The sequence below is a fragment of the Polyergus mexicanus genome, unplaced genomic scaffold (assembly GCF_030449975.1).
Source record: "Polyergus mexicanus isolate NDT 795.1 unplaced genomic scaffold, iyPolMexi1.0 SCAF_4, whole genome shotgun sequence".
Lineage (NCBI taxonomy): Eukaryota > Metazoa > Arthropoda > Insecta > Hymenoptera > Formicidae > Polyergus > Polyergus mexicanus.
Window position 1 is genome coordinate 7,362,192 of NW_027223324.1, and position 12,795 is coordinate 7,374,986.

At 44.4% G+C, this 12,795-nt stretch overlaps 3 protein-coding genes and 1 pseudogene across 3 annotated transcripts; all 4 read right to left on the bottom strand.

Moving 5' to 3' along the window:
* Positions 1-210: 210 nt before the first annotated feature.
* On the bottom strand, positions 211-1,190 carry LOC138932824 (uncharacterized protein DKFZp434B061-like). Its single transcript, XM_070295010.1, has 2 exons — positions 982-1,190; positions 211-940 (listed from the first exon to the last, which is right to left on the bottom strand). The coding sequence occupies exons 1-2, from the start codon at positions 1,188-1,190 to the stop codon at positions 211-213; spliced, it is 939 nt and encodes a 312-aa protein (XP_070151111.1).
* A 3,150-nt stretch (positions 1,191-4,340) lies between these two features.
* LOC138932825 (uncharacterized) lies at positions 4,341-5,165 on the bottom strand. The gene has a single exon (XM_070295012.1). It carries the CDS (start codon positions 5,163-5,165, stop codon positions 4,341-4,343), a length of 825 nt encoding a protein of 274 aa, XP_070151113.1.
* A 205-nt stretch (positions 5,166-5,370) lies between these two features.
* LOC138932827 (uncharacterized protein DKFZp434B061-like) lies at positions 5,371-6,350 on the bottom strand. Its single transcript, XM_070295014.1, has 2 exons — positions 6,142-6,350; positions 5,371-6,100 (listed from the first exon to the last, which is right to left on the bottom strand). The coding sequence occupies exons 1-2, from the start codon at positions 6,348-6,350 to the stop codon at positions 5,371-5,373; spliced, it is 939 nt and encodes a 312-aa protein (XP_070151115.1).
* A 2,500-nt stretch (positions 6,351-8,850) lies between these two features.
* On the bottom strand, positions 8,851-11,810 carry LOC138932828 (uncharacterized; annotated as a pseudogene).
* Between the last annotated feature and the right edge of the window lie 985 nt (positions 11,811-12,795).

Below are 12,795 nucleotides of genomic sequence, written 5' to 3' on the forward strand. Positions count from 1 at the left end.
CGCACATATTATTGTATATATATATATATTTAGTGCCTTTTGTGTGTACGGTCACTAATTTGCTTATTCACAAGGAGTGGTTTTGAGATTGAAGCCTCGTAAGTGGAGTGACTAGAGTTATTTATTTGATTGCCAATCTACATTGTTCTACGTTTTTATTTTTGGTGGCCCTGAAAAGGGCCGGTTTGTTGGAGCCCTTACAAGAGCTGGTTATCGCGGTAGCCTTTCGCTCCACGTGATGGATGGTGTGGAGCGAGTTTGTTGCAGCGGTCCCCACTGTTCGTATCGCGCGGTCTTCGATGGCCTTCGATGCCCTGTGGACGCGGCCTTAGGCTGAGTGCTCGGTGCTCGTGAGCTCGGCTTAAGTTCGTGCTGCGGCGTCTTCCGACTCCTCGTGGATGAGGCCTTAGGTCGAGGACTTGGTTGCCGGGAACTCGGCTTAAGTTCCGTGGTTGTCGCTGTTGATCGTGCGGTGTCTTCCGGATCCGTCTGCGTGCTGGAAACGCTGGTGGTAGGTTCCCAGTCGCTGTCGGACTGTGATGCCTGATCGACTCCGGAAGGTGGCGCTGCTTGGACGCCTCGATGTACTCGGCTCGGTGGTAGCGTCTGCGTCTCCCGTGTCACCGATCGTGTTGGTGAAGCGGGGAGCGGCGATAACAGCGGTGGCGCTGTCCAGGCTTCTCTGGGTGACGTGTAGCGTCTCAAGCGTATGTCCCACGTCTTGAGGAAGAACCGTGTGGGCCGCGTTAGTCGAGGCGGCTCTAAGTCCAGCGGGATTAGCCTCCAAGGAAGTAGGTTCCACCCTACGTGTCTCTCCTTTGGAAGCGGCTCCGGCGACTGTCGACTCTCGATTCCTCCTGTCCGCTCGTTGCCCGGTGATTTGGGCGGCGGTATGGACCGTGGAAGGCTGCGTGGTGTTTTTGCCCTCGGTGTCAGTCTTCTGTGGACAAATGCTTGGTGGCGGATTTCTCCGCTCTATACGTGTCTTTTTGCTTCGGGATATGCTCTCCGTCAGCTGAGCGACGACTCTGCGTCTGGGCCTCCTGCGCGGCCTTATAAGCCCCACTCAACGGATCCCACTCACTGGTAGCGGCTCGCGATGGTCGCCGCGTCACGGTGAGCTCTTGCGGCTTGTTTTGTTCCTGCGCGCGAGCTCCGCGCGCCCTGCGCGTCGGAGTTCGTCGGCGCATATACCGGGTGGTTGTTTCGATCTTGTGGTGGTTCGTCGAACCGCCACAGGACCCCCCTGGTTGATTTAGAGCCCTCCTATTGTGGTGCGAATCGGACTGGTAGTCGTGTTTGTCGTCCACTTCTTGTTCGTGTGGCTTCTGGGATGGCTTCCTTTGTTGTCTCTGTGCTGGGGTTCTCAGCTGTTGTGTGGTTTGTTAGAGTATAGGCTGGTTTTAGCCGGTCTATGGAGACGTTCACTGTCTTCCCTCTGATTCGTAGCTTGAATGTTTTGTCGCCCCTGTTGAGTACTTCGTACGGCCCGTCGTAGGGTTGCTGTAGTGCCCCTGCAGGTGCGTCATGTCGTACGAATACTCTTGGCGTGCTGTTCATGTCCTTAAATACGAACGTATTTGTCTGTCCGTGTCGCTTAAGCTGTGGTCGCAACTTCTGCATTACTCTTCGTAATTGCTCGGCAAAGTCGCTTTGGTCTGTTTTTGGTGTCCTTCCTTGGTCTTGCAGGAACTGTCCGGGTAGGCGGATTGGTTCCCCGAAGACTAATTCTGCTGCTGTGGCGTTCAGGTCCTCTTTGTGTGCTGCCCGTATGCCCATTAGCACCATTGGAAGTACCTCGGTCCATGCATCTGTCTGGTGGCACTTTATTGCTGCCTTGAGCTGTCGATGGAAGCGTTCGACCATCCCGTTTGCTGCCGGGTGATACGCCGTTGTTCGGAGATGTGCTGATCCTGTTAGCTGTGCAAGGCGTCGGAAGAGATCGGCTTCAAATTGTCGACCTTGGTCCGTTGTGATCCTTGCTGGTGTCCCGTATCGTGTGATCCATTCTTTGAACAGATATTTTGCGATTGTTTCTGCCGTTATGTCCGGTATTGGTGTAGCTTCTGGCCACCGTGTGTATCGGTCTATGATCGTGAGGCAGTATTTGTATCCATTCGATGGTGGTAACGGTCCGACTATGTCCATGTGTATGTGTTCGAACCGTGCTGTTGGTTTCTGGAACGTTCCTAGTGGTGCTGTGTTGTGTCTTGTTATCTTTGCTCGTTGACACTGCCCGCAGGTTTTTGTCCATGTGTTGCAATCTTTTTGGATTTGGGGCCAGACGTATCGTTGCGAGATCAATTTTGCCGATGCTTTAGTTCCCGGATGTGCTAAGCCATGCAGGGCCTGGAAGACCTGCCTTCTTAGTGGTTTAGGCACGTATGGGCGTGTTATCGGTGTGGCTGTGTCGCAATAGATGTCTGTCGCCGTGCCAGGAATCCGTATCTTGGTTAGTTTCAGTCCCTGATTGTTGGCTAGAATTATTTGCAACTCTTCGTCGTCTTTCTGTGCTGTTGCTAATTCTTCGTTTCCGACCGTTTTGTGTATCTCCTCTACTCTTGATAGTGCATCCGCTACTGTGTTGTCTTTGCCGGATACATGTCGGATATCGGTGGAGAATTGTCCTATGTACTCGAGGTGGCGAGCCTGTCGTGGAGAGCTGCGCAGTGGATCTTGGTTGAAGGCGTATACGATGGGTTTATGGTCGGTGTAGATTGTAAACTGTCTTCCTTCTACCATGTGTCTGAAATGTTTAATTGCCGTGTATACTGCTAATAGCTCTCGATCGTATGGGCTGTATTTTGTTTGCGCTTGGTTGAGTTTTTTGCTCAGAAATGCCAACGGTTGCCATCCTTCTTGTGTCCGTTGCTGTAGTACCGCTCCTATTGCTGTATCCGATGCGTCGGTTGTCAGCGCTAGCTCTGCTGACGGGTCCGGATGTATCAGAAGAGTGGCTCTAGCGAGGCTATTCTTGCAGTTGTCGAATGCCTGTTCCAACTCATTTGTCCATATGATCGGAATTTTTCCTTTTATTTTTGGACCCTTGAGTACGTCGTTTAACGTGGCCTGGTCCTTTGCGGCCCCTGGGATGAATCGCCGGTAGAAATTAATTGTTCCCAGGAATTGTCGTAGTTGTTTGACGTTGGTTGGTTTCGGGAAACTTTGTATGGCTTCTACTTTTTCCGGTAAAGGTCTTGTTCCTTTTTCCGAAACGAGATAGCCGAGGAATTTTACTTCGTTGTCCCCAAAGATGCATTTGCTCGTGTTTATTTGTATGCCATATGCGTCTAGCCTTGTGAAGAGTTGTCGTAGGTGCTCTTCGTGTTCCTCTTGCGTGGCTGATGCTATGAGTATGTCATCTATATAAGCGTAGCAAAAATCCAACCCGTGTAACACTTCGTTTATGAAGCGTTGAAATGTCTGCGCTGCGTTTCGTAGGCCGAACGGCATGAATACGAATTCGAATAATCCAAACGGTGTTGTTATCGCTGTTTTTGCTATGTCCATCGGGTGTACGGGTATTTGGTTGTATGCCCGCACAAGATCGATGGTCGTGAAGATTTTCTTGTTATGTAATGTTTGTGCGAAGTCCTCGATATGCGGTATTGGATATCGGTCCGGCGTTGTTCTTGCATTGAGCCTTCGGTAATCCCCGCATGGTCTCCATGCATTACTTTTCTTGGGAACCATGTGTAGTGGTGCTGCCCATGGACTTTTCGATGGTCGTATGATTCCTTCTTGTAACAGCAGGTCGAATTCTGCTTTTGCGGCTTGCAGCTTGTCCGGTGCTAGTCTGCGTGGACGGCATGCTTCGGGTTGTCCCGTTGTTGTTTTTATATAATGCCTTGTGGTATGTTTTGTCGTCTTTCTCATTCCCGTTGGTTGTGTTATGCCCGGGAACTCCGATATTACGTGGTGATATTTTGTGTTGCTCCGTACTGCTTTTATGGAGCCTGTCTCGCCACTGCTGGTTGCTCCTGACACGATCAGTCCGGTTTTTCCGTCGATCAATTTCCTTCTTCGAATATCCGGGAGCAAGTGGTAATGCGAGAGGAAGTCTGATCCTATAATCGGTTGCGTGACGTTGGCAAGGATGAACCGCCATGGGAACTCCCTTCGTAGGCCGAAATTGGGTTTTATTGTTGTGTAGCCATACGTTGCGATTTTTGTGCCGTTTGCTGCGTAGAGTTCATAGGCCTCTTCTCGCTGTTTCCTTTGCATCATCGTGTGTGGGTAGACGCTGATGTCCGATCCGGTGTCTATGAGGTATCTCGTTTTTGAGATACAGTCCGTCACAAACAAGCGGCTTGGTTTCGGGCTAGCGTCGCTGGCCGCCATTAGCGACTGCCCTCCTCGTTTTTTTTATATGTGCATGGTTGTGTGCATTTGCGTGCTTTTTCTCCGAAACGTTGGTGGTAAAAGCATACGCCTTCTTGCCTGGGGGTTTTGCTTCGTGCTCTGTTTCCTGAGCGGTTTCTCTGCCGGCTCTTGCCTCTTTCTCGGTCCCATCGTTTCGTTGCGTTTGCCATCTGCGTAGTCAGTGCTGCGACTTGTCTGCTCAGAGCTTGTATTTGTTCTTCCCACGGTTTTTTGTTTGTTGTTTCCGCGGATGTTGCGAATACCAACGCCTTGTTGTTGCCGATTTCGTGGATTCGATCTGCTTGCTCTGCTACTTCCTCTAAGTTGTCGTTATTGCGTGTCGCTAATATGGCCTGCATGTGTTGTGGTAGTCGCCCGAGCCAGAGAGTTCTTAGCAGCTCGTTTGGTACTGTTGTGCCTGCCAGTGTGCTGAGATGCCGGAGAAATTGTGATGGCCTGCGGTCGCCTAGCTCTTCGCGTTCCAGTAGCTGCTTTATTCTGGTTTCGTGAGAGTCTGTCAGCCTTTGTATGAGTGCTTTTTTTATTGCCTCATATTTGTGATGTGCCGGCGGGTGTGTTATTACGTCTTTAATTTCCCGTGCTTGTCTTGGCTCTATTTTTGATAGTACGTATGCGTATTTGGCTTCGTCTTGCGTCACTCCGCATAGCGAGAATTGCCCCTCTAATTGTGCGAACCATAATTCTGGTTCTTCTGGCCAGAATGGTGGAATTCTTACTGCTATCCTGTTGACTTTGCTCTCTTCATCGTCGACGATTATCGTCGCTTCTCTTTCTTTTGGCATGTTCTCCTTGTCGGGGTCACCACTTTAGTGCCTTTTGTGTGTACGGTCACTAATTTGCTTATTCACAAGGAGTGGTTTTGAGATTGAAGCCTCGTAAGTGGAGTGACTAGAGTTATTTATTTGATTGCCAATCTACATTGTTCTACGTTTTTATTTTTGGTGGCCCTGAAAAGGGCCGGTTTGTTGGAGCCCTTACAAGAGCTGGTTATCGCGGTAGCCTTTCGCTCCACGTGATGGATGGTGTGGAGCGAGTTTGTTGCAGCGGTCCCCACTGTTCGTATCGCGCGGTCTTCGATGGCCTTCGATGCCCTGTGGACGCGGCCTTAGGCTGAGTGCTCGGTGCTCGTGAGCTCGGCTTAAGTTCGTGCTGCGGCGTCTTCCGACTCCTCGTGGATGAGGCCTTAGGTCGAGGACTTGGTTGCCGGGAACTCGGCTTAAGTTCCGTGGTTGTCGCTGTTGATCGTGCGGTGTCTTCCGGATCCGTCTGCGTGCTGGAAACGCTGGTGGTAGGTTCCCAGTCGCTGTCGGACTGTGATGCCTGATCGACTCCGGAAGGTGGCGCTGCTTGGACGCCTCGATGTACTCGGCTCGGTGGTAGCGTCTGCGTCTCCCGTGTCACCGATCGTGTTGGTGAAGCGGGGAGCGGCGATAACAGCGGTGGCGCTGTCCAGGCTTCCCTGGGTGACGTGTAGCGTCTCAAGCGTATGTCCCACGTCTTGAGGAAGAACCGTGTGGGCCGCGTTAGTCGAGGCGGCTCTAAGTCCAGCGGGATTAGCCTCCAAGGAAGTAGGTTCCACCCTACGTGTCTCTCCTTTGGAAGCGGCTCCGGCGACTGTCGACTCTCGATTCCTCCTGTCCTCTCGTTGCCCGGTGATTTGGGCGGCGGTATGGACCGTGGAAGGCTGCGTGGTGTTTTTGCCCTCGGTGTCAGTCTTCTGTGGACAAATGCTTGGTGGCGGATTTCTCCGCTCTATACGTGTCTTTTTGCTTCGGGATATGCTCTCCGTCAGCTGAGCGACGACTCTGCGTCTGGGCCTCCTGCGCGGCCTTATAAGCCCCACTCAACGGATCCCACTCACTGGTAGCGGCTCGCGATGGTCGCCGCGTCACGGTGAGCTCTTGCGGCTTGTTTTGTTCCTGCGCGCGAGCTCCGCGCGCCCTGCGCGTCGGAGTTCGTCGGCGCATATACCGGGTGGTTGTTTCGATCTTGTGGTGGTTCGTCGAACCGCCACATATATATATATATATATATATATATATATATATATATATATATATACAAATGTATTACATATATTTTATCTATCACATACATTTTACATATAATAAATACAATATAATAATAAGAAATAAAACTTTGTTTCATTATCAACTAAAAAAGTATTTTAATTATATAAGCTTTACATATCACATTATAGTAATATTATATATATAAGTTTTTTTATAAAAACCTTATCGCAAATAAAAAATTTGATATAATATCATATAAAACTTTACAGTAGTGATACTAAACCGGTTCTAACTTAGGTCCTTTGAGGGGGGGTGAGGGGTGAGAGAAAACCGTCGCGGGGGGTATGACGTCACGCGGGAGGACCGCGGCGAAACCGGTAGACGTGGAATCCGCGGATAGGGGGAGGGGGCCGCGACGAATTCGGTAGGCGAGGGTCCGCGGGAACGCACGCGTCCGCGAGTAGGTGCGAGAGAGATAACGCGAGGCGTCCGCAATGTGTTGGAGAGGGATAGCGCTAATGATATTCTATGGGCGTGGGAGAAGGATAGCGCGAGCCGTTTGCAATGTTTGGGAAAAGGATAGCGCTAATGATATTCTATGGGCACGGGAGAAAGATAGCGCGAGGCGTCCATAGCGTAAAACAAGGATAGCGTTTGCATGCACATGGAAAAAGGATGACGTTCGCGAGAGAAAGAGATAAAGAGAGAGATAGCGCGAGGCATGCACGCGTGTAGGAGAAGGATAGCGCATAAGTAGGAAAAGGATGACGTTCGCGAGAGAAAGAGATAAAGAGAGAGATAGCGCGAGGCATGCATGCATGCGTAGGAAAAAGAAAGAAGGAAGCACATAAATAAATTTTAATTATAATAATAATAAGTTTATTCAAGTGTGTATATAATACAAATGTGTGTGTGTGTGTGTGTGTGTATGTGCTATGTATATATTAAAAAAATAATAAAAATAATAAAAATAATAAAAATAATAAAAATAATAAAAATAATAAAAATAATAATAATAATAATAATAATAATAATAATGATATTAAAAATATAAAAATACAAAAATATAATAATAATAATAATGATATTAAAAATATAAAAATACAAAAATATAATAATAATAATAATAATGATAATAATAATGGCACGATTACGATAACTGTGGCCCCCTATTTGAAAGGTCGTTTCTGAAGACATTTTTTACGAGGAACACGGGAAAAACAGTAAAAAAAATTTCCGCGAAATAAAAATTTAGATGGATACACATGATGGAAAGAGACATCAAGATAGAATATAAAAAAAATCATGGTAAAGAGGCTTTTTTTTGGCAAAAATTTAGAAATATGGCGGAAAACAGTGCCGAACGAAATCTGCGCGAGCAAGCTGCAAAGGTGAATTCGATAGAGGAGTATGTTGCGTGGGAGCAACGATGTGACGAATATATCGAATCGTTGGAAGAGCAAAGTCGAATCAAACGTCCACGATTATCGATCGGGATTCGGCAATCGCTGATTGCTCGAAATTGCACGACTCGAGGGATTGAAGAACTCGTTACGCAGGCGTTTTGTACATGCGGGTGCAGAATGTAATACGCGACAATACGGATTGATTTGGGCGTTCGACAGCCGCATATTGACTGGTGCGGTTATAAATCATAATCACATCGAGCCTCGTCAATTTTTTGAGGATGCCAAAGACATTGCGCTCGAACATGTGCAAAACGTGCTGAAAAAACACTTTAATGTGAAAATTAATACAGTGTTCAATGATGAATTTGTGACGGATGATAAACGCGCAAATAAAAGTATCAATACGAGAAACTATGAATTCTTTCGCACATCGGATTTACGCGAGTGGTACTAGCGGCGCGTTGTCGAGCCCACTCTAGCATCGCTCGAAGAATTTCAGGAATGCGACAGCGGGTGCCCGACAAAAACAGTATGTGAAATCCACCTTATTAACATGTGGATCAGCATCGTGGAATCCACATGAATATTCGAATGGACAATCCTCTCAAGAATGGTACTATAATCTACGTGGATGAGATAATCGATTTAACGTGGAAATCCATATGAAAATTTCACGAACTTTCGAGACACATCCTCGTAGTATCCATATGAATTCTTGTTTTATAATCGAATGGATTTTTTCACATTACATGCAAGGTTTTAAATTAAAAATAAAGAGAAACATGTAAGAAACTATATAGTATTTATTTTAATTAAACATTATTAAAATATTGCACAAAATATATAATACAATATATATATGAAATATAAAATTAGAGAAACATATTTATATATTGTCATCCTAATATACGTACATACATGTAGTATACAAACATCGATGTATAACAAATATAATTCAAGAACAGAAATATCACTAACATATGAGAAGTTACTAACATATATATAAACAAAAAATAAAATAAAATACAGCGTAACCTTATCGATTTTTCTAGTCATTTGAATTATTTTCCGATTGCTCGCCTTGTTGCTTGCCCTTCTTTAATCTAAGCTCTTTGTTTTCAAGACTTTTTTTGCGTCCTTTAACCAGTTCGCAATATGGGAGTGCACTCTCTCTCTATTATATAAAACAGTGCATGCCACAATCTGCACATTTCGGCCGATTTCCGAGAGTCAACGCCTATCGCGCCCCCCTTGCGTCTTGAGATCCTCAACTAGCAACCGTAACCAAGCGCGCGCGCTCTGCCTCAGGTACGGTGCATCTATACCGCGAAGCCGTTCCGTACTCCCTTACTGCCAAATATCAATGTTTTAAACGCGATCTTTTTAGAATTTTTTAAAATAATTAATTCAAGAATAAAGTTTCAATACTCGATTATTAATTACATTTACAATATAATAATTCTAAAAATATTACGTTATTCTAATTTATATAATGACATCATATACTGGGGATATCCAACAGTCTATAACTTAAATAATATCGTTCATAAGTATTTCGTGCTTTTAATAAAAGCGTCTTTTATAAAACTTTAAATTTACAATTATTTATTAATTTATATATCGGAAAGAGTTTCCGCGCGCGACACATTTAACAAATTTAATCTATCGAATATAATTTAATAATATTTTAGAATTATTATATCGTAAATGTAATTAATAATCGAGTATTGAAACTTTGTTCTTGAATTAATTATTTAAAAAAATTCTAAAGAGATCGCGTTTAAAACATTAATATTTGGCAGTAAGGGGGTACGGAACCGCTTCGCGGTACAGATGCACCGTACCTGAGGCAGAGCGCCGCGCGCTTGGTTACGGTTGCTAGTTGAGGATCTCAAGACGCAAGGGGGGGGCGATAGGCGTTGACTCTCGGAAATCGGCCGAAATGTGCAGATCGTGGCATGCACTGATATAAAAAGTGAAGGCCCCTATCTTTTCTTTCTTGTGAATGCCTTTTCAAAGCAGCTGCAAACAAAAAAAGATCACATATTAAATGAATATATTCTTAATGTAAATATATTGGTTATACAAATATCAAATTTAGATTGACTATAGAAATTAATCATATTTATATAATATTAATAATATCATAAATCTCACCAATGATAAGACCATAAGATATCGTATCTAGAAATTTCTTTTTCTGAATTCTTGCTCCTTCTCTATTTGTTCCTTTTAAATTTAAATTTATTGCGATTTTGTTTGATATCACACACAGTTTGCGCATAATGCAATACACAGAGCCTTTCAAATCTTCCTTGCCATGCTCTACTAACAATCGAATCCGTAAAACATGAAAATATATAATATGGAATAGCGGCCATTATAATTTATATATTTTCAAAATAAAAGAGAGGGAAATATTTTCTTACTATTATCAATTTTTTCTCTTCGTCCAAATTAAAATCTTCCCATTTGTAGAATTCCTCCATAGAGATCAATGGAAGAGTTGGAATCCCGATAGAATTTTCAAGTGTTTCCTCAGGATGACATGTTGCAGTATAAATTTTTATAATGGTGACATAAAGTTTATCAATATGACTTCTCAAATCACTTATAGCAGTCATTATAGTTCTTTCGTTGAAACTTGCTATTTTGTAAAAAAAGAATTTATTGTTATAATATAGAAAAAAAGAATGAGTACCACAATATGAGGAAATGTTTTAGCCATTGAAAGAATGCAATTTACCATTATTCCTGACAGGTGATTTATTATGGGGAGTTACATATGACTTGTATATATCTGTAAAACCACAACCACGATAAATATAAAATACTTTTCAACAATTGCAATATATGGACTGTTCGCAAAATATAATTATTTAAAAATTATATATACATATATAAGAGCAACTTATAATATTAACAATCTTACCTTGCGCCTGCCGTATTACTGTACAAGAATTTCGGTCATCACTATTCTCATGCTCACTCATGTCTTGCTTATTCGTTTCTAAATCCTTTTGAACGTTACACCTCTCCTTCTTTTTTGTATGATTTACAGGGCCCATACTCTCATTGACACTTCTATCAATAGATGAATAAGTTAGATGTATAGCGTCTGATATTTGGGACTCGCGTGATTTGGAAAAGAAGGCTACATCTAAATAAAATTTAGGGCATATATATAAAAACAATTAATGGCAATATGAGAAAATATTAAACTCGAATTCATCATATATAGTGTTGCATCCGCGGATCGAAATCGATATAACTCGAATCCGCGTGACACAACCGACACTCGCGTACCGCAAGTAAATAATTAACACTTCTTTGAAAGAACGAAAAGAACTTTAATATAATAACACAGAACACTATTATACAAGGAACACAGAACAATAACGGTTATCGTAATCTTGAATACGTCCGCCCGGAATGGCATCCGTCGCAAGACTCCAAGATGGCCGATCTCTCTCCAGATGAACGCCGTTGTTTAACAACAACCCTTAGCAACGTTCTCCCGGAGACGGGTACAGCAGATTCAGGAATAACGGTCACAGACGATCCGCAGGGATGCAACACTACTCCCTCTCTTCAAGATTGTCGTTCCGACAATCAATGGTAGAAGGGCTCTTCTAAATTAAATAGATTGATCGTTGTCCTCTTCTTCCAAGGCGTTGACTCCAGAGTGCCTTAATGACTTCCTGCTCTACCCTGAGCTGCTGCTACAGGTTACCGAGCGCCATTATTTATCGGCCCCAATCACACACCCTCCAGGAATATACAGGATACTGCCATCGAACCCGCTGGACAAGAATATTCAATGTCGACTCCAGGGTACACAAACGGTTTCCTGCCCTACCCTGAGCTGCTGCTGCAGGTTATCGAGCACCGTCAAAATCCAGAACCCAATCGACTTCGATAAATCTTGAAATTGCAGTAGCTGTCCCCCGTTCTTCGCCTGATTTCCGGAAATATCCAATGCTACCGCATCTCCGCATCTCAACATAAGGGAGCGAATCTTCGGTCAAGAGGGGGGTAACACTCGTGGACTCACCGTCCTTCTAAGAGGACACCTCAAGTCCCTGTCTCGGCATTCGCCCTTCGTCCCACGGGAAAACCACGGTCAAAAACAGGGGAGAAACAGAGCAAATGAAGAACAAGGTCTTTGAAGAACAAATTTCGAAAGAAGATTCTATAAAACATCTTCTTCAATTCCTTAAGAAAAAAAAACAGAAAGAAAATTAACAAATATCAAGTAACATAAACCATAAATTGGGTTTCGGATGTGATTTAAATCTGCCTTTAATCGAGATTATCAATATTAACGACACACTCCAATACCGCACGCGCCTTTCCTCTAAGACATGATACGAGAGCGACGCTTTTCGCAGCGTCACTCCACCTATTTGCTCGCGCGATTAACTCGAACTGTGAGAAGAACTCCCTTAGCGGAACAGTCCCGTCAAAAATATCCGGCTTTAATTTAAAGCCTAATCCCGTATTAATATTAATTGAATTACGCGCGTCTCTCTCAAAATTAGGCGTAACATTAGGCATAAAATTTCTGTTAATAGAGCGACTTAGCTGGTTGTTATCATATCAGCAAACGAATCCTCTGCTCCATTCCACGTAACGCTTCGTCGCGTTGGCGCAATTGTGCCTCAAATATAGCTCGCTGCTCATCGTGTTGGCGCAATTGCGTCTCAAAATCGGCTCGCTGCTGCAATCGCTCCTCGCGTAACTCAAGGATCTCACGCATCGCTGACTGAAGCGTAACCGTTTCCAATGATGGTCCCGATGTTGTAGCCGCCGTTGAAGTCAGACGACTTCTCTTTCTCGTCGTAACTCCTGCCGTCGGCGAATTTTCCTGTTCCATCTCCATTTTTATAGACGAAAAAACACACAATTCTCCAGAAAATCGTCCACTCCGTTGTATCCCGGCTGAGTCCCCAAAATGTTGCGTCCGCGGATCGAAATCGATATAACTCGAA